This window comes from Bactrocera neohumeralis, chromosome 2 (genome assembly GCF_024586455.1).
Source record: "Bactrocera neohumeralis isolate Rockhampton chromosome 2, APGP_CSIRO_Bneo_wtdbg2-racon-allhic-juicebox.fasta_v2, whole genome shotgun sequence".
Taxonomy (NCBI): Eukaryota; Metazoa; Arthropoda; class Insecta; order Diptera; family Tephritidae; genus Bactrocera; species Bactrocera neohumeralis.
The window spans coordinates 16,485,373-16,511,969 of NC_065919.1; the positions used below are offsets into that span (position 1 = coordinate 16,485,373).

At 39.6% G+C, this 26,597-nt stretch overlaps 3 protein-coding genes across 8 annotated transcripts in view; 1 reads left to right on the forward strand and 2 right to left on the reverse strand.

The window, feature by feature from the left end:
- LOC126762743 (F-box/LRR-repeat protein 7) overlaps positions 1-26,597 on the reverse strand; it is a 346,320-nt gene that overhangs the window by 74,462 nt on the left and 245,261 nt on the right. The gene's annotated exons all lie outside the window — the stretch shown is intronic.
- Positions 1,763-17,340, forward strand: LOC126762718 (serologically defined colon cancer antigen 8 homolog). Of its 6 annotated transcripts, none has more exons than XM_050479701.1 (7): positions 1,764-1,969; positions 2,036-2,273; positions 3,388-4,830; positions 4,895-4,991; positions 7,568-7,685; positions 13,976-14,097; positions 16,102-17,340. In XM_050479701.1, coding segments are annotated over exons 1-7 (3,159 nt in total). In that variant the 5' UTR covers positions 1,764-1,967; the 3' UTR covers positions 17,241-17,340. The 6 variants fall into 6 exon arrangements, with proteins under 6 accessions (XP_050335644.1, XP_050335677.1, XP_050335636.1 ...); XM_050479710.1 differs by having other exon boundaries at positions 1,765-1,969; positions 4,895-4,979; XM_050479687.1 differs by lacking the exons at positions 7,568-7,685; positions 16,102-17,340 and adding an exon at positions 11,300-13,417 and having other exon boundaries at positions 1,763-1,969; positions 4,895-4,979; positions 13,976-14,072.
- Positions 23,333-25,820, reverse strand: LOC126762841 (endoribonuclease CG2145). The gene is made up of 5 exons (XM_050479886.1): positions 25,472-25,820; positions 25,217-25,394; positions 24,947-25,152; positions 24,653-24,885; positions 23,333-23,761 (listed from the first exon to the last, which is right to left on the reverse strand). Exons 1-5 carry the CDS (start codon positions 25,803-25,805, stop codon positions 23,522-23,524), a joined length of 1,191 nt encoding a protein of 396 aa, XP_050335843.1. The 5' UTR covers positions 25,806-25,820; the 3' UTR covers positions 23,333-23,521.

Consider the following 26,597-nt stretch of genomic DNA (forward strand, 5'->3'; position numbering starts at 1 on the left):
CAATAAATATGTTGATTGATGCGAAGTGTTGGAAGTGGCATCGTCTTGTTGAAATCAAATGTCGCCGACAACACAAGCTTCAATTCCAGGCTTTGAATAGTCGGTTATCATGGCGCGATAGAGGTCGCCACTGACAGTTACGTTCTCACCGGCATCATTTTAGAATAATTATGGATGGATGATACCGTTGTTTTTCTGGATGAATGGCAGCTCTTAAATCTCTTCAGGGTATTTTTCATCTCAAATGCGTCCATTGAGACAGAAACGATCCTCATCGCTGGACAAAATTTGGCTCGAAAACGTCGAATCTTCTTGGAACTTTTCAAGAGCACATAGAGCGAAACCATGTCGCTTAGGAAGGTCGAGCGGCTTCAGTTCTTGCATAAGCTGTATTTCGTATGCTTTCAATTTAAGGTCTTGACGTAAAATGTGCCAATTCGTTCCATATGTCAGTACGAGTTGCTGCGAACGGCACCGAAGCGACTCTCCGCGGTCCTCGTGTACACTCTCAGCTGCGACTGCTATATTTTCTTCACTGCGTGCTGGACGCGGTCTATTCGATCAATTATTACCCAATAATAAAGGTCTTAAGATGGGTGATGTGCTGCGAATAGTACGCTCAGTGGGTCGATTATGTAGACCATAATTTGAGCGAAGCGCGCGAAACACAATCTTTTAGAACATGCATTTTCGTTATAAAGTTATTATGTACCGAATTTTTAAAAAATTAGTTTCAGTAGGTCAGGATATATATTATTTCACATAAATGTGGGGGGTGTCCTTGACGAATTCCGTTATTGTAAATTCTGTGGCTTAGGATAAATGTACATTGAGCCTCTTAAAGGGCGAACCCACGCCACTTTTTAAATTTTTAGTCGGCTGATGCCAATTACTTCCATCGAAAACATGTTTATTTAGGTATTGTTATTCAAGATATGGCTTGTATGGATAGACGGAAGTCAAATAAAAAAGTTTTCCATACAAGAACTTGATACCGATTGTTCAATTTGCACCGATATCGGTGTTTCAAAACAAAACAAAAAAAAAAACGATATAAAAGATGTACGAAAATGGTCGGCATGATGAATTTGAGTAGATTTGGTCGTCTGTATGTAATATTTTAATTTTGTGCGGTAGATTTTTTTATGAAATTTTTTTCTAATAAAAAGGAGTGAGTTAAAAAAAATACATTTTTGTTTTTCAATTTTTGAGCTGTGCTTTCAATATTTTTACAGTTTATTTCAAAAATATATTTATAATGTTTTTTTTTTGTTTTTTCTATAATAATAATTAAATGTATTGCATTTCTATAGACTATTTATTTGTTTTCTTGTTTTCAAACTCTTCAGAAGTGTTGAAGAATTGATTCGAAATAGTTTAAACACTGCCTGCCTTTGTAGAGAACTCATTAAAAAGGATTGAAAATAATTTTGTAGAACTGCCCAAAATTGCAGCCACTCGAATTAATGTGCGCTCAGCACGCACTCAAACGTAACCAAATCAACCAACAAAAAAAATTAAATAAAAAAAAACAGCAAACAAAAACTCAAAACTAAAAAAAAACAACCACCAAATGCACTTTTGCTTCAAACTTAGAAAAAACCAAAACAATAAAACTGGCACAATTGCACCCATGTGTTTCGAACAGGTTAATTTCCCAATCAGAAAGTGCCATAGCAACGAACGAACACAAAACAAAATAACACAGAACGAAGTAAAATAACACAACTTCCAAATGGTAAGAAAACCAGGGAATTCCAACTTCACTTGCGGCGTTTTAGGGGCGGAATTGTAGCGGCCTACAGAACTGAATGTGCACGGCAGCAGGACTCCGTAGTCCTTGCTGTGCTCGCCACACTTTAGTTGTTGCTTAGAATGCGTGGCATGCCACACACGGTGTGAAAAATGCGGAAAAAGCGTTAGAAGTCCACAACAAAAAGAAAAGAGAAAAATTTTTGCTCAACAAAATGTGATAAAGTAAATGTATTTTGGCAAAGTTTTAATTCAACTTTCTTTCTGCGCACAAAACATTTAGGCACATACCAATGAAGTCGTCCAAGAGTGCGGCGCACAAGAAACCAAAACCGATGGATTATACGAACTATGCATATAATGAGGCCGTTAGCCGGCTGAAGCTAATGTTGGCCGAATCATATGCCCCGCCCAGCAGAGGAGGTGGCGCTGGTTCTGCTGCTGGCGGCAATGGCGCTTCGGGGGCGTATATGCGGCACGTGAATGAGGACTCGACCGATAACTACTCGGATAACTTGTCGGTGAGTATGAAAACAAGTATTTTAGGTGCAAATTTAGTGTGGCAATTTGTCTAATTGGTGTGGCGTGGAAGTGCATTGAACTTTTCCTGCAGTGGAAAATATCTAATTAGAATGTTAGTTAGATTGTAGTTGGTGATGATCGGAGAAGAAGACACTTAAGCTGTGAATGAAGGACTCAACGAACCAAAAATATTAGGTTCCTATAATAAAAATCTTTGAGTACGTCTACTATTCACCCAATAAAGTGGATAAAATGCTTACCAGTTGACCTTTGAATTACTAGTCCAGTCGTGCTCACCTAATCGTACTCAAGGCGGCACTAACTTTTCATCTCAAAGAAGATATGCCTATTCTTTATAAAGACTGAACTCTTGAATAAGCAAAAGACCAATCTTGTGTGTGAAGAAACCGAGATTCTCTGGCTTTCGAAAATCAAGTTGTTACCTATCAAATATTTCAATTCGTTAACTTTCTCTACAAGCTCTATTCATCTTGTATCTCTTTGCTCTGAACAACAACAACTAACTAGTCTTGAATATAGTAATCTTGGAGCTCATGGTCTTATTAGAAAGGGTTCTGAGGTTTAGTTGGTCCTCAGAAAAGAAGGTTATCAGAGCGTTTCACAAGCCCATAGTGTTATTTTGATACAGAAGCAAGTCTAATGTACCTCGGCATTACATCCAGAAATTTATGTAAGGAATTCGGAGTTATATTTCTTCAGTAAGGTTTTCAAGAAATATTTATGGAATGTCTAAAGCTGAAAAAATAAAAAACATAGACGGTGCGCCGTCTATTGTACATCAACAAGGATTTACTAGTCTTTTCTATCCGCGATCCGCATCATATCAGTCAAGAGCAGAGATTCAATTTAGTTCTATTCGCCCAGAGTTGTTTAGAGTCGTCTAAGCTTAATTTCGGCAGAAGCTTTAATTTCGTACCAGTTATTCAATGGACTAACCACATCTCAATTAACAAGTTAGCTTCACTACTCAAGAAATCACTTATTTTTCCCATATCTCTTTCAAAAGCATTTACGGTTTTGAAAGCATTTAGACATACTTAGGCAGTCTTTGCCTAATTATATATACTAACACATTTCTTTCTCGCATCACAGGTCATCGAACGTCCCGTGTATTCGGATATCTCGAAGTACTTGTCGCCAGCACAGAAATCACGCCTCAGTCCAGGCGTACGCAGCAAGCAGAAACCTTTCAATGCCTTCTCGTCCTCCAAGGAGAATTTGACATTACAAATGCCCTATGCGGCCAGCACTACGACAGCAACAGCACCACTCGATTATTATGCGTCCAACAAAACGCAGCCGCAGGCGGTCACTGATAGCGTCCACGCACCGGTGGAGATCTTCAATTTCATTGAAAAACAAGAAGACTACATTGAACAGCTGGAGAAAGAGTCCAAATACTGCCGCAACGAGTTAACCAATTTACTTGGCAAAGTCAAAGACGTCATCAACGAGAACACGCACCTCACGGAGACCGCACGTTCCGAGCTAGCCACATTAGGCGGTGTCGATAAGACACTGCCCGCAACGAGTCCTTCTTCCGACAGTGACGAACAACAGCATTATAAAAAGAAAACTTCTACCACGCCACGTAGTAAGAAAGAAACTTCGTCTGCCGCCGTAAAGTCGCCACGTTATGCTTCGGCGCCAAATATTGTCTATGAAGCGCGCATAAGTGAGCTTGAGGCGGAGCTTATGCAAGCCAATATTGATTTGAAACGTTTGAAGACGGAAAATGAAGAACTCAAACGCAAATTGGCACACGTTGACCCACTAGTGCTGGCTGGTGCCCATACACATGCGCCAGCGAGCAGCTCGTCCACCAATAACTGCGACGCGCATCGCAAGCAAATCGAGCATTTGCAAGTGGAGAAGAATGCGCTTGAGGAAAGTGTACGCCAGCTGCGGAAACTATTGGATGACGCCAAGTCCGAGCAGTATACAAACAGCACATCATCCAAACGCTACATAAACGATCTGGTGCAGATGGAGCGTGCTCAAGCCGAGCTGGAGGTGAAGCATCTGCGTGAGGAGCTCGATCGGCAGCACGAACGTGTACGCGAACTGCAACATGAGATGGCGCGTCGTATTGCAGACGAGCGTGCCACTGCCGAGCGACGCTACAACACGCAGGTCGATCAATTGGGCGGCGATCTGAGCAGTCAGTGGGAGCAGGTGGCCAAATTGCAGTTGGATTTAGAGCGTGAAAAACGCTATGCGAATGATATGAAGCGTGATCTCTCGAATCGCAATGCACAGATCGATGAGTTGAAGATGGAGTTGCGTTCCAATCGCAATACCTTCCTCGCCGATATGGCGCAAGTGAATGCGGAAAAGCAATCGTTGGAACAAGAGATCACGGCATTGCGACTACAATTGGATCGTGCGGCGCGTGAGGCGAAAACCGAGGCGACGCGTCTGACAGCCGAGATAACATCGTTGCGACAGCGTTTGGATCGTGGCGATGCTGATTTATTGCATTCCAAGCGCGAAATATTACGCCTCAACGATGAGATCGCCAATTTGGAGAAGGAGGCAAGTTAAATTGAGATAACATGATATTCTTATTTTGAATAAGTTTTGATTTACTGCTTTTCAGCTGGCTTATGGCGAAATGAAAAATGAAATCCGTCCCACCAAAAAGGATTTAGACAAACGTATTTCCGAAATGCAGGACAAGCATGGTGAGACTTTTGGTAGTTTGAAGCTCTTTTCTCAAGTTCATAGAAATAATATTTATGCACCTTATATAGAATTTAGCACAAATGTATAGAATTGATAAGAATAGAGTGAAGTAGTAAAGTAATATCTTAATATCTGTTAATACCAAATTTCATTGTATAAAGATTTCACCTCTAGAATCATCAAATAATTCCAAATTTGCACCTTCTTATTTGGTTACAAATTCAGTTCATAGAAAACTTACTAACAAGTTTTTCGATAGTTAGTATGGTAGCACAGTCGAGGTGATCCCTTCCGGGTATAAACTTTGATCTGAAGTTTTCGGAAAACAAAAATCGCTCTTAAAAACAAGAAACCTTAGAACAAGGCCCCCAAAAAACTCTTGGAATTATATTAAAACGGATGATAGTCATTTGTCGCGCCTTTGGGTTCGACGTTGACTATGTTGGTTGCGAAATGCCAATCTTAGTTTTATATTCGACTTGAAATCAGCCTGAATTCTTACATCGCATAATTTCACTTTGAAATGGCTAATTTGTTGGCATCGAACCCCAAGCCCTAAATAGTCATTCGACAATGTCAAATCTGTTGGCAACACGATTACAGAAATTAGAGTGGAAACGATAGTTCATAGCATTACGGATCGTCTTATAGATATCAAATATCTTCTCAAACGATTAAAAAAGTTTGCGGGCTTAACGAACTCAACATGTGATCTTTTATGCCCAGAACAGGGTATATTAAGTCTGTCACGATATTTGTAATACCTAAGCGTCAGTTTCCAGACTTCATGACCATTAAGCATCTTCCAAGCGAAGGTGGCTGATATAAAGGTAGCGGTAGATCTACTTCTTCGGTGTGTAGCCTACTTCAGAGTAGTGTCTATTCACTCTAGCTACAGCGATGTTAGGTGATGTCAGCGAACTCAATGACAAGTGAAAAGATGTCTAGACTCATTATCTTAAGCCACGAGCTATTTTACAATTAGACTGATTTAGTTGCCTGGCCACAGCGGTATTGCGGCAAACTCATCGGCTTTGAGCTTGCTAGGGCAGATACTTTCAAAAACTTCGAATTTAGAACGGGTAGAAGCTTCGTTGGCTTCTTTTCCCTGCTGCACCGTTGGTCTTCAAAACAGCGCAGCAAGCGTCCGTCAACTACTAGCAACAGTGAAGTCGTAAAACCTTTCTGGCCTAGGGTAAATTGCAAGAGGTGTAGGGAACTTTTCGCTCTCAGCAGGGGTCACACTTCATTGGTTGTAGTTGTCCCAGCAGGACATTGTCCATTTGGAACACATACAGTGAGATGACTTATCTTACCAGATACATCAGCTGTTTGGAAGCAGATGAGATATAATAATCTCAATATTTCTTTCTTCGATTACGCGGTTTTGACGGAACAAGCCAAAAACATGTCGGATACCTTCAGGCAACCGAAAATAGCAAAAATAGAAATAGAACACCTAAGCAGACTTGTGATGGCTCAATGAGCCTTTTCGATAGCTAATATCCAAGCACAGTAATTTTTCGTCTGGCTTCACAAAGTACTGAATACGACAGTCTAAGTGTGATCTCTCCGCCATACAGTGGGATCAGCTGTCTAGCCTAATCTAGTACCCATAATGAAAACACGGATATATATGAAGCGAATATATAACTGATTCAAGTACCGTGCTGAGTTAATTTAGGCTTGTCCACCTGTCTGTTCGTTCTGCTGTTCGGCAGTATGTATATTTGCGAACTGATTCTTCAGTTTTGAAGATATCGATCTGAAATTTTGCATCACTACTTTTTTCACAAAGAAGCTGAGATATCATCAAGCTATTTGATAAGGATTATTGTCTAAGCCAACGTTACAATCTCCGAATAAATTGTTTTGGACAACTATAGCATATAGCTGTCATACAACTGACCGTTCGGAGTTCTTTTAAGGAATCTTTTGTATTTTTTAAGGTTATTTTTCTCGTTTTAATTAAATTAGTGTTAAAAGCTTGAATAACAATTCGCGATACAAAAAAGCACATTACACTGAAAAAATTTAAAAATATCTTAAGTAAAAGTTTAAAATATTTAGTTTGTTACAAAAAAAAGTATTTCGTATATCACTCCAGCACCATCAGCAAATAAATATTTAAATTATGTACGTATGTTAGTAGTTTATTTAGTAAAATGCACCGTTATTGCTCCCTATGCAGTTTCGTCTTGGGTAAGCTATTGATTTGGCTACTGTGAATGTTCAAAGTGTCACATTTTTAATTCGAAGACTTTACTTAAAAACTAAATTAAATCCGATATATTTAATACTACTTTAATGACATTGGCAACACTAATGCATAACCTCATTGCTAGCAATAATAGATATTTTATTGGAGTTGAGTAAATTTCAAATGCAATCAGCGAAAGTCAATAGTTTATCCATGAGTTTGGCGTAGCGCTAACCGAAATTGAAAGCAAAATCACTTTCGTAAAGTAAAATTTGTGAAAATCAAATTAACACATTACATACATTTGACTCATTAAGCTTTAACATAATTAAAAATTAATCAAACTTAATTAAATATTGCAATTTTCGTTTTATCTTTGTATCAAAGTCGAAACGGTAAATGAACTTGAGGATATGATACAGAGTCAGAAGCAACTCATGGATAAATTAACTAGCGAATGCAAAACGTTGACCAGTAAACTCGAGGACACAACTCTTAAACACAAGTAAATATATATTTTTTCCACATACCTACATTTAGTTTAAAAAAATATAATAACAATATTAGTTAATGTTGTTTTAGAATAAGGAAGGTGTAAGGCAATTGTTTTGAGGCTAGGAGTTGAAGAAAAAACGATTTTTATTTAAAATTTTATGTTGAATTTCAAAAAATTCCATAAAAGATTGTGGGAAAAGTAAATGCTCCATTACATCTCCTCCTAAGTTAGAACAAGAGAGGTACATATTTATAATTTCACCCAAGAAAGAATATTTAAAAATCTTGATACGCTTTTTATGTTTCTCAACCAAAACATTACACCTGCTAGAAGCGGTTTCAATAGATAACATTTGGCCCATAGCGATTATCTAAAGAACGAGGCATAATAACAAGACAGTGACTTCGTATCGTATAAAAATTTGTGTTACAGGAGCTTCTATGCTCTCAACTAAGTTTCAAATCGAACACGTAAAAGATAAGTAATGGCTCGGAAAGCACACAACTGTTATAAAAAACTCAGAAATCAGGAAAAATTATAAATTATACAAAACTGTCAAAATAAGCACACGAAATAAGTTAAAATTAGAAAAATATTGGATACTTCACATTAAGATCCGTAGATGGAGATCTTAGCCAAAATTGGACATAATTTTCAGGATTATCATGAAAGCTTGCCAATAGCCACAATGATGCCTAAAAGTCGAAACAATACTACATTCAATGAATAAAATTTCTTTATAAGTCTCATAAATACAGTGAATAGTCTTTACCAAGTGATCGCCAACCAAGAAGAAATTAAACCAATTACGCTTCCCTCAGCTTTGGTAAACAAGGCATGGAAGCATGGTGTATGATATATTATAATTCTAAGTGAAGAACACCGTCCGAAATCTAACCAATTAACAAAGATTTTTGTTTGATCGGTAAATTTATATCATAATATTTTCTTCTTCTTCTTTATTGGCGTAGACAACGCTTACGTGCTTATAGCCGAGTTTACAACCTTCTTCCTTTTCGCTGTTTAGCGCCATTTGGAGATTTCAACCTTCTTCCTCTTCTTCTGCTTCCCACGCCGGGTACTGGCCAATGATATCAATATCAATAGAAGATTGTACCTGCTCTATTCAGCTCTGCAGCTCGAATTATTTTTTCCAGAAGTACATTGAAGAAGTCGCACGATAAGAAATCGCTTTGCCTGAAACCTGGTTTAGTATCGAACGGCCGGGACAGGTCCTTCCCAATTCTGACGGATCTTTTGGTATTGCTCAATCTCAGTTTACATAACCGTATTAGTTTTGCAGGGTTACCAAATTCAGACATAGCGGCATAAAGGCATGCTGTTAAAAGCTGCTTTGAAATCAACGAGGAGGTAATGTATGTCGATCCTCTTTTCTCGGGTCTTTTCCAAGATTTGGCGCATGGTCAATATCTGATCAGCTGTTGATTTTCATCAATCAGTTCGTGAGCCTTAATCTTTCACACAGTACGCTCGATAGAATCTTATATGCACTGTTCAGAAGGCTTACCCCACATTAATTGGCGTAGATTGTGGGGTATCCCATGTTGTGGATTGGGCGGAGCACACTTCCATTCCAATCTTCGGTCATGCTTTCGTCTCACTATATTCTACAAATAAGCTGATGCTTGCTCATTATCCGTTCTTCTCCAAGTCGAGCAATGGTACGGCAGCTCCTCCGTCATTGATTGTGGAATCGGGTTCAGCATTCCTGATATTAAGCTTTCACTGCCATTCAGGTGGTTGAAGAAGTCATCCCTGCATAATTTCAGTATCTGGGCATCAGTCACTAGATCACCTTTTATTCTCCGGTCTTGAAACCTTCTGTTAGGTGACGCATCTTTTTGTAGAGTTTTGAAGCATCAGCGACAGGGGTGTCGGCAAGTTGGTAAAGATCTTCGTACTCAAGCATTTCGGCCTTTCTCTTTTTTGTCAGCAAATGAGTCTCGCTTTCCTCTTCAACTCTCGGTATTTTTCCTATCCAGCACGTGCTGTGGTCAATTGTAACCATACCATAATACAACCAAATAATTATTTCCATAAATGTTTGTTCTGAAAGTGCTGAAGAACAGCAGAACTGACGACAATCAAGTTTAGCAAAGTGTTTTGGCCGGTTCGGTTCGATTAACTACAGACCGAGAATTACCGAATCATAGAGTTTAGACTAACATGAGCTCAAACATATGTATATGTATAGTATATATCTGAAATAGATCTCCTTATAGTACAAATTGACTTCAAATTTCTCAAAATAAACAACGTATGCCATTCAGATATGAACTATATAGTATATAGTTGGGTTCGAACTTTAAGCTAAATAATCGCTTCTGTCGAAATACCTATGGTAGAGTGGCTAGTTTCTGCCACACCTATATGACTTGATGGTGTAAGGAGGATACTATCTGTGAGCCTTTTCTCTCGGAATGTCAAAGTAGAAAACGAGTTCGCTTTAGGCATCTGTGTTTACATTAATGATGATTTTTAAGGCGAAGTTTAAAAAATCTGATTAAACGGTTGTATAGGAGATATGTGATATAGTTTTTCGTTCATTTGACGTGATATCTGCATGAAACTTTGCATGGATTATTGGTTAAAGCAGTGATCAAATCTGCAAAGAAATTGTGTGGATCGGATCACTATAGCTTATAGCTCTCATACAAACTGAACGATCTGAATAAAGTGCTTGTATGGAAATCTTTTTTATTTGAACAGATATCTTCGCGAAATTTGGTATGCTTTATTGTTCAAAGTAAAACTACTAGATTTGTAGATATGGATCGTATCGGTCAACCCTAGCTTATAGTTGCCATAAAAAATATCCGATCAAAGTACTTGTAAGGAATATTTGGTATTTGTGAACCAAAGTTAGTGTTATAAGATAATAGTAAATACTTGAGGAGCTTATCGATATCATAAACGTATAATGTATACTTTCGCTATAATATTTGCCTTACACCTTTCCAAATTCTGACAATTTGCGAAGAGAAGTGATTCTTAAACTAATTCAAGGTTGAAAACCATACAACTGCACTCCATACAACCGAAAATAACGAAATTCATAAAAATTAATATACCATAATATGGTAATATAAATCAAAATTGAATTTCTTTTTAACATGGTAAAAACAAAAATTAATTGTGTAGGGTATAAATGTGAGATAACTAGCCAAAAACCCATATATTCACACGGAACTGCACCAGAGGAAATTAAAAAACAAAAAAAAAAACGTTAAAAGTAATGCACAACACAAATCGCCATTCACACAATAATAAATATTAAGAATAACAACAACAACCAACCAACCAATCAAAGAACTAGAGAACACGCTGGATTAATGCGTTGTCCTTTTTCACAATTTTTATTTATTTTTACTGCTGCCCGCTTGCGCGTACCAATGATAACACTAACGAATTTACAAAAAAAAAATTTAAAAAAAATAAAAAAATTAAAAAAAAAAAAATAATAATAATAATTATAAACTACAATAAAAACAAAAACAAAACTGTCATGCAAAATTCTTTAAAAATATACCCTGCACACACCTGAAACAAACTATATATTATTGATATGCAATGAACACTGCAATATATGCATATAACTGTAGTAGCAAAAAGCACCGCAGCAACAACAACAACAACGAAAACACTGCCGACAGGTCTAATTATGAACACGAAGGCGCAGTTGGCCACAAAAGCACCGGCAACAACCGCCAAAGTGTCGGGCGAGACACCTACAATAGCGAAAATAGCAACGCCAACAACATATGCAGCAACAACAACAACTACAACAAGCGGCATCGCGTGGTCTGTGCCGACGGCGCAACTTACAAGCACAACACCAACACGACAAACGACGACAGCCAAAGCGCCCGCAACAAAAACACTACTTATGACTACAACAACAACAACATGGCCGACCACAACCACCAACACTACGCTGACAACGTCAAAACAAAAACAATACAAGCCCAACGCCATGATGGAATTGGTGACGGGTACAAAACCAAAAAACGTCACGTCAGCCCACACTTGCTCGGACGCAAACGGAAGCGCGTACGCTTCGCCGCCTAAATGGCCCAGCACCGTTAATGAATTGCATGGGCGTAAAGCAGCCGAAGCAGAAAGCGTGCCCACAACCGGCTTCACAGCACTTGCACAAACGCACACGCGACGTTACCGCTACGGCAGCGATGAGGACATACTGGCGAACATAACGAAGAGCAATGAACGACTCGAACGCGAATTGGCGAAAATGCCACCACTACCGACCACCATGTCCTTTTCGGCGTATCGTCGTCAACAGCGTTGCGCACATTTATATCGCACACCGTTGGCCGCTTACCGGCCACGCAGCGCCAGCGATGAGGGACGCCGCGTGGCGGCGGCGCGCACCGAAACGCATTGCGGTCGTTGCGGCGCTATCGGCGGCATCTACGGCACACATTGTAGTTGTAGTAAACACATGAAACACGTAGTGACTAGTGCACAGTTGGAGCCAACGGCATGCACATCATGTTGTTGTAGTGCAAACAAAGCAACCACGTGTAAGCAAACACTTAACACTGAGGAGCGCCAATTTTCATTTGGCAGCGCGCACACTTTGGGCCGCCCAGAAAGTAATTTCATTGTGGACACAACGAACGCAACGAATATAGACACAACAACACCACCAGCAACAGTAAATGCAAGCGCCAGAGGCCGCAGTTTGCACAGAAATTGTCAAAATTTTGCTTGGAATGCGCACGCCTCGGCCACAATCAGCACGTCCGGCAGTGGCGCCTGTAAAGCGCACAGTAGACTAAGCGACTGCAAGGCGTCAGCGGAAGCAAAAACTTCATTGACGGAGCAATCGTGTACTAAACGAGCTCCTTCGCCTACTATACACTCGTTAAATACAACTCAGCCGTTCACACAGAGCACGAATCATACGCGCACACAATGCTCCTGTGCGACTGGCTGCGGAGGTGGTCCAAAACTCTGCACCGCTTGTAAACCACAAGCGTCAGCGAATATTTGCGCCACGAACACATACCAAACGCCTACATGTCACCCCGCCTATGGTCATTGCAAAACGGAACCGTTGCCTTGGCTGCAACAGCATCTAGTTTTGAAACAAACTTTTAGTGGTCTCGAACATCTAACGGCCGCCGCAGACGTTTGTCACGCATGTCAGAGCCCATGTCAAGGTGAACACTTGACGGTGCCAACTGAGAGCAAAGCAAACACACATGTAGCAAACGAACACACAGCCGGCACGTCAGAAAGCGCTAAACGGCCGGCGCCAACAACGAAAAGCAAGCCACGCGCCTACTTCGAAGAGTTATTGCGACGCGAGGAATGTTGTGGCGTGAAGAGAGTGAGCAGTAATATGCTGCGCGATTGCATGAGTCACGGCGAAACGCTCGTGCAGCAGAAGAAGCCACGTCCGCCTGTTAAAGTGGATGTAAATGTGCGTTTGGTGCCCAAAGCGGGCAAGGAACGCAAAATCGACACAGACACAGGAAATACAAGTGCTAAAACACCACTCGAAGTTAAAGTTAATTTGACACAGCCTGCGCCAGCGACAAGTGAGCGTATAAAGGAGAGCGCGCAAAGCGGTCGAAGTGAAGCGCGCGCCCCAGCTTTGGACATACCGGATCTGGCTTTGGATGATTTGGAACTAGACGATTGCGATGCAGCTGCAAATGTGGAGCAATAATTTTTGATTCACTTTTAGCTTAACGGTTAATATTTACATCTTTTACTTACAAAAATAGTTCAGCAAAAATTTCGTAAATCTTTCTTAAATATTTCGTAGCGTTTTGAATTTTAGCGTGGTGCAAATGCTCTTCCCTCCTAGAAACTTACTGTTATATAAGCACTTAATTTCATATTTTCAATAAAATATTTGTTACTTTAGCGAAGAACGTCTGCGTTTGCGTGAAACGAACGAGAAGCTAATGGATCGGCTGAAGCAAATATGGACCAGCTATAAGGAGTTACACGCGGAACAGGCGGCGGCTCAGCAGCGTATTTTGACGCGTCCGAATGACGGCCGTGGCTCCAATAGTGATACCGCAGAATCCACGGGGGAAGAGCATTCTTCTGCGCGCACTTATAATATAGACAAGGTAATTGCTTTATGAGACTTACTAATCGATTGTTTTTCTCTTCTCTTTTCTTCTTTTTTCTCATCTATCTGCTTTGCCTTTCTTTTCTTTGTTTTTGCTTATTGAAAAACATAATAACAACTCTCTCTATGCGAATCAAATTATGTCACTTCATTGAACGTGTCTTCATAGAACGGAAATATCAACTTTACAATTGAATGTAGAATATTTAACCAATCGCATGCTAAACAGCGAGCGTCTTGGAAAGTTAGATAGTAATCCGATTTCTTACGGCAATCTACCAAGCGCCAAAGGTAAAAACAAAAGTATGGAGCATAATCTCTGTTTTATACTCTTATATGATCCTTTACAGAGTATATAAATCATATCCACTTACACTCAAAGAACACAAATACACGACAAAATAGGAATGGAAAGAAAATAGGTTGATTGAAAGGGCGACATAGAAGCAAGCAGTAGTGTATATAATTGAATGTCAAAATAAGGTTGACATGAGGTGGACGAGAGATAAAACTATATTTAAATATTTACTTAGAAAACCCATTGCTCCGGTTTCTGGCTGCTTTTTAGACCAGTCTGATATGGTCTACCGGTTGTCGGAACAAGTAGTACAAAATTATAACTTAAAACTCTGGAAACCAAAGCCAACAGAGAGTCGTCAGTCACAAGATGACTTCTGGGGTTTCTGCTAGAGTATGCTCCGGTCTTGATACCTTCTGTTTGTCGCTGCATCTTTCCGTAGAATTTTCGAGCATTACCACTGTCGGCCAGATTGTCAAGCTCTTCATACTCATGCATTTCGGCCTCTCTCTTGGTTTGTCTGCAAATGCGCTTACTTTCCTCTTCAACTCTTGTATCTATCCCATCCCGCTCTTGTTATGGTCAACATAACGTTGGTAGGCAGTCTGTTTTCTCTCCATGCGATACGGCATCCTTATCGTTGTGTTCCAAAACCAATGGTTTTGTTTGCATCTGTACGTCAATGAAAATTGAAATGCCGTCCAACAGTTCCCTTATATCAAGTTGCTGATGAATACTCTCAGAGAGCAGGAATGCAAGTCGAGTAGAAAATCGTTCGGCTGCCTGTTGTGATTGCAGCTTCTCGACATCGAACCTTCCTTGTGTTTGTTGACGTGCATTTTTTGCTGCACAGAGGCGGGTGTGTATCTTCGCTGCAACAAGATAGTGGTCCGAGTGAGGACCTCGCAGCAAAAGCACTTTTAAAACACTGAATTCGTGTCTTCCGTCTATCACAACAGGACCGAACTGGTTGGTGGTTTTTCGATCCAGAAACAGCCACGTAGCTAGATGAATTTTCCTAAGCCTGAATCTAGTACTATAGATAACCATATTTCGGGCCTCAGTGAAGTCGATCAGCCTTAACCCATTTGGGGATGTTTCATCATGTAGGCTGAATTTACCGACTGTTGTGCCAAAGATACCTTCTTTGCCCACCCTGGCGTTAAAGTCACCAAGCACGATTTTGACATCGTGGCGTGGCAGCTCTCATAGGTGCATTTCAAGTGCTTATAGAAGACATCTTTGGTCACATCGTCCTTCTCTTCCGTCGGGGGGTGGGCGCCAATCAGCAATATGTTGAAAAACTTCGCTTTGATGCGGATTGTGGCTAAGTGTTCATCCACAGGGGTGAATGTCAGTACTCGGCGACGGAGTCTCTCTCCCACCACATCCCAAACCGAATTCGCGCTCCGTTATATGACCACTGTAGTAAATGCCACAATAACCGACTCATCTCAATCCTTGTCCCATCCAATATACTTCTTGAATTGCGGCGATGTTAGCCTTTACTGTCACGAGGACATAAACCTGCTGGGCAGCGGCACCTTCCCAATTAAGGAACCGGACACTCCGGGTGCATGCCCATAAATAATCATAATACGTTTGCGGTGAAGAGGAATGCTTCGCCTTCTCACTTTAGCTCGACTCCTCACAGATGTTTTTTGGCTACCCAGAGGATTTTTTGCTCTGAGACCGGAAGTCATGAGTAGTTTGAGCCAGGTGTAAAAGAATCGTTTCTTTATTATTGACAATTGATCTGTATAGAGTCGTGATCTCGCTGCGAGCTTAAATTATATCTACATATCAAGGGCTCACTGACGCTTTCTATTTATTTAAATCAATATCATCACCAAGCAAACTCATACACTAAACATTTCCTCTAACACAATCACACTCTATATTTTCAACTCTAACACACATTAATAAGATGTCGTATACAAATATAAGATTTTCACTTAATTACTTTCTCCTTGGCATTACTACCGATTTCCACACAGCCACTCTCGACTACAAGCCGTCCACATTTGATACAGCCGACGCCACACGTCCCATTACTGATGACTACGCCAAGTCCTCTCCATATAATTACGAGTCCATACTCGGTAAATCAGGCTCTTCCGATATCTACGGCAGCAGCACCGCCAACACAACAAACAGCGTTAATGCCGCACCCGTCACAACCACTGCCAGTTCTTTGTACAACAAGCCAACAACCAATGATAGCAGTGACGCGCTCAATGACTACAAGTCCAGCTACAACAGCAAGTATGGTCTCAACGATCCCGATGACGAAAATATCAAAGACAATTTGGGAGAAGGCGAAAAGCGGCGCACAAGCAACGAGCTCATCGGCAGTAGCACAGCAATGCCAAGCACCGTTGACACAACCAAGTCCGACTATGACTACACAAAAGAATATGACAAAGATTACACAAAGGACTACATCAAAGACTATGACAAAGATTATACCAAAGACTACACAGCCGGCGAAATCAACACCACCACCGCCGGGGCAGACATATCGGGCAGCGGCACCGATCCTAACTTGGCCGCTCCCAACACCAGCGCTAGCAATGACTACAATACCGACTACAGCGGCTATGAGGGTTACGGACAGCAGCAATACGATGGTAGTGGATACGATGTCTCCGGCTACGATCAGTCAGCGTACGATGGTAGCCAGCAGCAATATGGTAGTGCAGGACAATACGATACCACTGGACAGAGCGGCTACGATACCAGTGGCGGACAGGCAGGTTATGGCGACTACACAGCTGCCGATTACGATCAGTCCGCATATCAGTACGACGGAACAGCCACATTGGGTGCCGGTGAAGAAATCGCAACAACGTCAGCAACGCCCAGCAAAACCATCGGAGGTATCGACACAACACCAAACCCACCAACAACAGCGCCCGCTAGTCAAACAGCAGCACCATCAAACAGTTCAACAACAGCGACACCTGCCGGTGGAGTCGCCGCGAGCATTGCTGGCCGCTCAGCAACGGAGAGCCGCAATCAACCGCGAACGGGCAGTGGCGCTGTGGGGCCAGGAAGTACCGGTAGCAGCGGACCAGTCGGCGGAGGAAAATCCAATTTGTCACAACAGCCTGCCGCGTCCGCAACCAAAAAGTAGTTGCGCTGAATGGGTGGCCGGCAGTGTGTGTAGCTCCAGCGAACTATACGATCCCTTTGAATTGGAGTTTAGCATAAGTAGTCCGAGTTTGATGCGTTCGTTCGGGTCGGGTTCCTGCACCGAAGTAGAGGACAATGCTGAATTTGATTCGATTTCGGAAATGAGCATTTCACCGGCGCAAACGGCTATCAGACGCATAACGGTGGCAGATACAGACAACATAGAAAATACAGTTAAAATAAATGTCATAAGCGAAGATAGGGAAGCATAGAAGTATAAAACGATTGAATAATTTGTAAAATAAACGAGGCACACAACTAAATATTTGTCAGATATATGTAAGTTAGTAAGATTAAGATGTTATTCTTAACATTTAGATTTAATAAAATCATTAAATTTATTGACGCCTGTAACAGTAAGCATTCGATTGGCAAAATTCTTCATTTCGAACAATCTAAATTAAAAATGTCAAGAATACTTAGATACTATTTAAGAAGCAAATAAATATAATACAGAGTTTGTGAATATATATATATACAAAGTCTACGTTAGTTTGATACTCATCTTTTCGCCTATTTAAGAAGGCATTTTCATTAGTACCAGATTCTGGGTGGTTTGAAAAATATTATTTAGTAAAAACCTCGAATAAGTCAGGCAGTTGTCAAGGCGTTACAACCAGCTGTACTCTTTCAAAAGTTATATCGATTTATTTGTATGGATGCTTTGGAATTAGAGAACAGATTTGCTGCGGTTATATGTTATCCAAAGTGGGCCTAAAATATGATTTTAAGCTGGTGGGCGCCTGCAGTATATTTTAAGTAGAGGTCTTTGCTATTAGGACCGCGGAGCTGGCCTCTAATGCATCAACAGACAACTCTAAGATCTACGAGAACAGCCAAGAGCAATCAAGGCTTCTACCTCGTTTCGCATATCGGCCAGAAGTATCTTGAAAAGCGGGGTAGCAGTAGAGTGCGCCAGGTCACAAAGCCAACAAAGCCAATGAGATAGTGGACGAGATTGCCAAGACTAGTGTAACGTGGTAAACATTGGAAAGCCGATGCTTTGCCTATACGACAATGTGGTCAAGAGGATGGCAAGGATAATCAAAATACGTCGGAAGGGACTGTGGGAGCATGATTGACGAGAAGAACAAAAAATGTCAGCTGCAAGGCGCCATTGCTAAGGCTTCGCATTAAGCATTTGGTGGTAGGAAGCATTGGAAGAGGTACTATCTTAGTGAAGTCAGAGTGTGTTGAAATTCGCATTACATGCAAGCATTCTAAAGGATGACTGCTCCTCCTCATGGGCTTCATAGCGGAACTCCATCTGACATCGCAAAGGCGCAAAACTGGTTTATGCGTGGCTCATTAGCATACCAAACTAACCTTAGCTAATCTACGATTCTGCTCTTTGAAATCCTCCATCAGTTAATCGACTCACATTTTCCCAAATCCACCTTCTCCACCTAAAACTTTTTGAAAGCTTCTCATCTTCTCTGCGTAATTAATGACAATGGCTCAGATGAACGAATTGACTTTTAGAGAACTCAACAACTTGGTTTCTATTCAGCATATTATTAATAAAGACTTTATTTCCTTTTCGCTGTTTTGGCGGCAATTGGAGATTCCAAATGTAGCCAGTTTCTTCTCTACCTAGTCTTTCCAAATCAGTGGAGGTCTTGCTCTTCCGCTGCCGTTTTCACACATTCGGACAATAAGACCTAGCCAGCGTAGTCCGTCTCTTAATTCGCTGAACTATCGTATATCTTGTACAGCTTATCCATTCATCGACTGCGGTTTTCGCTATTGGTAATTCGCAGAGGACCATAAATCTTTCGCGGAATCTCTCCCGAAAACACGTAACGCCAACTCATCAGATGTTTTCATTGTCCATGCCTCTGCACTATATAGCAGGACGGAAAAGACTAGCTTCCGACAAGCACTGGCCGCTATTCAGAGCGGACCTTCACCGAGTCCCTCTCAGTGAATGGCTTTCTTGGTGTCAAACCACCATCCATTGTAGACGAAGAACTCGAGTTATCCCTACTCATCTGACACCCTTCTTTCTATTGTCTGACCTCTTCGAAACAGCACGTTTCCGGGGCCTACTGTTGGATGACGTCGATGACGGCTTATCTAATCCTTATCATTCTGAGGAGGGATTAGGTAATCTCCGACTATGTCCGAAGTAGCACCTGTGAGAGAAAGTTATTCTGCGTTGAAATTCGAGACTGTTTGTTGATGACAAGAGATATTTCGTCTTGCCCTCGTTCACTATCAGACCCATTCTATTCGCACGATAGGGAATCGCTTTGTCTGAAATCTCGTTTGGTATCGAACGGCTCGAATAGTTTCTTCCCGATCCTGCGGAACTTTTGGTCTTTTATTACTCAACGTCAGTTTACACGACAAATATATACATACATATACATATTTAACTGAGCGTAATATTTTAACGAATCTGAATTTTTTGTGGTTTTGAAATTGCTGCATTATATCCTTTAATACGGTTACGGAAGTCAGCCGTCTTCTTGAGCAGAAGAAATTACACGAACATTTTCTCATTTCCTTGAATTAAGTTTTCAGTTCAACTACTCTTCTCTAACTTTACCATTTGCTCAATTATTATTATTTATTGACATTACTGAATTGAACGATTTGTATGTATTTTATGTCCGATGACAATCAAAAGAGCAAAAGGTCAAAACGCCATTTCCATTGCTAAACCAAATTTATGGCAAAACGAGTAATCAATACGGTTTAATTGACAGCAATTGATTGTTGAGCTGTGAAAACGAAATTATTCAATTACTGTTATGGGTTTTTGAAGTGACATGCCACAGACGCACAAGTTGACAATGGCAAGTGCTTTGGAAGTGCCGTTCATGGGCTTATTGACATACATACTATACTATAAGTTTACGTGTGGGTAGAGTTAACGCCAAGAATTTTCATTGAAGTTTTCGATTTTTTTTTTTTTTCGAATTTCTAGTTTGGAATTAAATTTTTTTGTTTAAAGTAAGTACAATGTGTGAAAAAGTTATCAAAAACAGCTAAAGTCCCTTTTGGAAAATTTCTTAGTGCGCATGTTATTTATTTGATATTTTATGTTTCCACAAATTTGGATTTCAATGTCTTAAATTATATTTGAATAAGGAAATACAATAAATAAATAAAATTTAATATAATCATATCTTATCACAACATTTCTCAGTTGCGTCTCGAACGGTTCAAAATAAGTTCTTGGAAAATCCCTATTGTGTTGACAAATATGTTCTCTCTCATACGAGAAATGAATTTGAATACAACGCCTTAGGATATGTTTTTCATTTTAATAGATCAAGTGTTATCTTTTGCCAGAGAAAAATATGCTTGAACCCAGATGTGGAGAGTTTTGAGTTTATTATCAAAACTTATTGGACTGTTGCTGTTCATGCGGCTGAAATTAGGTTCCAATATGCAGTCTAAGTATAGAGATAGTACTTATTTTAAGATCTGAAGGGGAAGAAACGTGAATCAAGCTTAGCTTATTCATAAAGGTTTTTTTTTTTAAAGCTTCAGTGCAGACTTTTGTTGCATTTTCGGAGCAAATTTTCCACAGTAATATATATATATTTTTATACCATTAGAAAATACAGATTTCAGCAAACATAAACTTTACTGAGTTTCTAAATAACTGAAATTTTGACGTGAGAATTTTCGATTGAAAATTAGGGATTTTTTCCCAATTTTAAGTATAAGTAAGGTTTGCTTCTCAGTATTTTAAATTTTAAAAATGACATGATAAAGTGATAATCGAGATTTCATTATGCGTCATTTATTTTTCATACCGTATTTTTGTAAAGTTTTATTCCGCTATCATCATTTGTTCCTAATGTTTATACTCGTATTATACAGAGAAGACATCAGATGGAATTCAAAATAGCGTTATATTGGAAGAAGGCGTGGTTGTGAACCGCTTTCACCCATTTTCGTACATACACCGAATTTCATTGAAATCGGTTTAGTAGTTCCTGAGATATTATATACCGAATTTCATTGAAATCGGTTTAGTAGGTTCCTGAGATATGGTTTTTGGTCCATAAGTGGGCGACGCCACGCCCATTTTCAATTAAAAAAAAAGCCTGGGTGCAGCTTCCTTCTGCCATTTCTTCCGTAAAATTTAGTGTTTCTGACGTTTTTTGTTCGTCGGTTAACGCACTTTTAGTGATTTTCAACATAACCTTTGTATGGGAGGTGGGCGTGGTTATTATCCGATTTCTTCCATTTTTGAACTTATTTATTTTATTTATTTATATTAATTCATATAACAAAAATAGTTTTATTATATAAACACATAAACGCAGCACTGGCTACGAGGCCTTCAGCCGATTTTTTTTGAACTGTATATGGGAATGCCTGAAGAAAACGACTCTGTAGAGTTTGGTTGACATAGCTATAGTAGCGAGATATGTACAAAAAACTTAGTGTGCACTTTTCCAAAAAAATTGCGTCCAAATATGCCCCTCCCTAATGCGATCCTTTGTGCCAAATTTCACTTTAATATCTTTATTTATGGCTTAGTTATGACACTTTATAGCTTTTCGGTTTCCGCCATTTTGTGGGCGTGGCAGTGGGCCGATTTTGCCCATCTTCGAACTTAACCTTCTTATGGAGCCAAGGAATACGTGTACCAAGTTTCATCATGATATCTCAATTTTTACTAAAGTTACAGCTTGCACGGACGGACGGACGGACAGACAGACATCCGGATTTTGACTCTACTCGTCACCCTGATCACTTTAATATATATAACCCTATATCTGACTCTTTTAGTTTTAGGACTTACAAACAACCGTTATGTGAACAAAACTATTATACTCTCCTTAGCAACATTGTTGCGAGAGTATAAAAATGACAGTCTATTTCGCACATAAGAAGGTAAGCTTAGTCCAAATTTCGTCAATAAAAACACAAAGTTTTTTGCTTGACTGTGTTGGCGTCTGACTCAAGCTTCGTTTATTGGCAGCAATATCCTTTTGCGTCTTTAGGCCTTGAGCAACGGACAGTGTGTATTCCAGTAGAGTGATTTTTGATTTTTTCATGTGTTTGACTGCATACGACATAAGAACTAACGAATGTTATTTCCACAAGCTCCCAAAACAATCTATGCCATCATTTTATGTAGATTGCCTGCCTATCTCGTAGGTACTTCGCAGTTGATCTGCATGGTCTACTCCACCCATGAATGAGTTGTAGTCTTTAACTTCATTTGGACATTGAACATGTATTTCTGGCCTTTTCGATCCCTTATCTTGACTGTAGTTTGCTCAGTGTCATGAAATTTAAACGTCAATTGCTCTATTACCCATTTGTTTTTAAACAATTATTCCATTATTTCTTGATGGTGAATTAAACTTGCCTCTTTTCACTTGCTTCTCTGGTTTCACATTTGAAGGAAGTCCTTTTCAATTGCCCCTAATTTTTCCACTTTCAAGAACTTTCTGAGTTTGGAGAAACTTTAGGAGTCTAATGGAGGTAAAATAATTATCAAAGTACACATACTTGTTCTTGCAACACTTATCTTCTATGAAGGACCACTCTCTTCCCGAGACCAAATCCTTTGTACTTTGCTGCCACAGTTTCATCTTTTCCTTAGTAGATTTGAAACTTTTTAATATAGCTAAATTTTACGATACAGCGACAAGCAGCACAATTTATAAACACGCTTAATTGGTTTCAAGGGGCAATAGTGTTTGATGAAGCTTTTGCTCTTGAAAAGAATCATAGATTCGTCAACTGATAATTCCTTGGTGCCGTGATACACCTGCTAAAAGCGTGTCTTCAGAGCATCAATCATAGGGCATATTTTGAATAGCCGATCTTTGTTGTTTTCGGGGATTTTTTAATTATCATTTAGATGTAAAAATCTTAGTATTGAGTACGGGTACTGCCAGGTATACACACATACTCCAGTAATGCCCTCAACTTGGAAGTTAATGGTAACCCATAAAGAAGTTGATGACAAGAAATGCAAGGAAGCTGCTAGAGCTGATTGAAGTGGACTCTTTTGGAAAGCTCTAACTCAAAACTATTTATGAAATTTAAAATTCGTTTTCTAATTTCACACTAAGTGTTGAAATAAACACCACTTAATTTATTTATTAAATACATGTGTACATATGTACAAACTTAGTTAATAAAACTCTCTTTTTCATATAATATCATAAAATATTCAGCAATACTATAGCCTCCAGACGAATGATCCGAATGTAGAGAAAGCTTTACAGCAAATTACACATTTCATTTCTCCAAGCTTGGATAGGCAGCTGCCAATGTCTTCCGTCCATGCCAATCCCAAGCATTTGTATTAATATTGAATTTAGTGTTGCCCATCTGCACCGGACATGGTTCTTCCACATGCAACAGGAAGCAGACAGTGTAAACACTCAGCTCGAATTCCGGTGAAGTGCCAATGAAAAGTGTGTTATATGGCTTAATATGATTGTGGAATGTAAAACGTGTGGCCAGCACATATTTGTTCTGCAAAAGAAAATTACTTTAATAAAAAATGTGGCTGAGAAATTGCAAAAAAGAAATGTGTTTAGAAAATAAGTCTAAAATTTTCCCAAAAAAATATAGGTCGGATGTTTTCGAGTACATTTTTAAATACTTGTATCGAAATATTCGTACTTATAACTACTTAGTGAGTTGTTACTATACAAATCTTGATATTGCCCAAAATATTTTGGTTCTGTATTATCTTATTTTATTATCTATCAAGGTCAATAGGGTTTTCAATGCTAAGGTCAGCTTGAAGCTGTCTATTTTGGGGGTTTGTGGACAAATTGCCGTTTAATTATGACAATCCGGGCCGCGTTCAAAAATTTGAGGCTTGGGTAGTCTCCGAATAATATTATTTTATCAGCCCAAAATTTTTTTCTATTCTAATGTCATCTAAATGCTCTCTGTTTCAAGGGTAGTAAGACAACTCGCCTAATTTCGACCTTCGAAGTCACTAATATATAATTCCAGGATCGGCCAAAACAGTTGTGACCTGTATGGTCTTCCTATAACTCCATTTTATCATCAAAGGAACGATTTTGTTTTAAATTCTAAGATCAGTTTGAAGCGCTCTTTTTCAGGGGTGGTGGGATCGCTCGCACAACTTTGAGCATCGAATTCAATATGGAGTGAGCTCTTCTGAACACCGATTGAGTACGTATAACAATTTTAGTTCAAGGAGTATGAAACTAATCCTAAATCCCTATGCCCTGATCACAGTTGTTGATAGAATTTAAACAAAGACAAAAACAGATATGCCATTTTCCTGTCGGTTACTTTCAATGTAACCATTATCTTGAAATATGTTGCGATAAGTGGGACGATGGAGAACTAAGTTCATGGTAATTTTTAGCATACTCTAAGAAATACCTTATCCAATTGTATTTTCTCAATAAATCCCTTATAATCCAAATTGCCTTGGGCTTCCTGTTCATGAAAGTAAATCCAGTTGTGTAAACCCAAAATCGTCTCATCGCGTAATTCGGCCAGAAATACATGCTCAAAACCCGAACTGCCCATTCGTCCTCTGGAGCGTGAATACTGCGTAAACCAAATGCTCCTGAGTAATTCAATTTGAGCCTTGTGATTGGCAGCAACGAGACCTGGAAGTGTTGCAAACAAACTAATAAGTTGAATTGAACTGGCGCTACTTAGGAATATAACCTCTCTGCTGCAGAAATAACATTGTATGCTTCATTATTGAGGTCTTGAGCACAGCATTGAGAAAATCCAACTCTTCCTGTGCCTGCTCCGCCGTGGTACCTTCTACTGCATTCACATCGAGCAGATAGTTGTCGAATAGCCGACGTAACAATGGAATCGTGCTGGAGGCGTCTGTTGTGTACAACGCATCATCCGTTTGGAGTAAACTTTCGGCGAGAGAAAACCGAGTTAGTTGTAGTAAATTTGCTGTTATAATTCTCAAGTACTTACGGCTCAGCTGCACGGTCGTCGCGCGCAAAAGATCTGGTTTTGCCCTGGAAATTCACGTTGATCGGATAGTTGTTGCTACGCACTTCGTCGGCGAAAAGACGCTGTGTGAGATCAATAATTTCGTGCTCAACAAATGTGCCATCATCGCCGCCACCGCCTTTGCCCGCATAGAAGTATTCTGCAAATATTTACCACATACATACATATGTACATACAGCTGTTGATGTTTTCAATATTATACTTTCCAAGACTCACCGTAGATATGCCAGCCGACAATGCCCAACACTGCCAGCACACCAATTAAGATGAAGCGCTTGATTTTCTCACATTTATCTTTATCCAAATGTGTATTTGAGCCACTCGAATTGGTTTCGGCGTTATTTTGTTGTTCATTATTATTGAAATTGTATTGTGTATTATTTGTGGCGGCACACATCTGGCGTTTGTTATTATTCCGTCGTTCAATATTATTATTTTTACGTTTTCTATTTTTACACACAACTTTATCACGCTTCCATAATCCACGAATATCTCTTATAGTCTGATAAAAGCTTAGTTGATCTCCACTTTTTGATCTCAGCATGATCATGAGAGCAGCAAAAGAGCGCGTATCACATTGAATATGCGTGAGAACGCTCTCAATTAGTTAGTTGACTTGGAGCACCGAAGTGAACGAGCGGGAGAGTGGCTATAATGCTCTGCTCTTAAGCGAGCTTTGGCTGAATATGTTTCGTCGCTGGCTATTCAGCGCTGCCAGCCGCCGCTTACTAATTCATTTGCTTGTAAGCTTTGGTAGATAGTGGTTTAGTTGGTTGGATAAAATGCTACGTATTTGACCATATGGCGCGTTCTTTGATGGCATTTGGCCAAGCAACTGGCACATTGTCTATAAGTATACGCTAGGGATCGGATTAGTTGGTACTTTTATTGGTTCGCTATTTGCTATGATAATTACTTCACTGACTGTATATGCATGGATAATATGATGGCATAAAATGCCATATGTCGCCATAAAACGCAAAGTAAAGTAATGATAAAGTAATTATTCGAATTTAAATGTTGTTGGAAAGTTACCGGAGTGAGAAAGTAAGGTCTTTGGAGTGCGTGGCCTACACGCCTCAATTTTCAAACTTGCTTTTCTCGAAACTACATGTTTTAAGCTGGCGTTCTCGATTTTGCAAAAGCCGTTCCATTGATTGCTATAAAATTTTACTGGCCGATTCATCATACATGTGGTTATCACCCGAATTCGAATTTTTGGAAAATATTGAAATGTTTTGTTTTATAAAAAAGAAGTCGAAAAAGTCATGAAATTTTGGATTTTAAAGTTTAAAAGCATTCCAAAAATGTATTTCGAATTGAATTGCATCAAGTTTTGTAA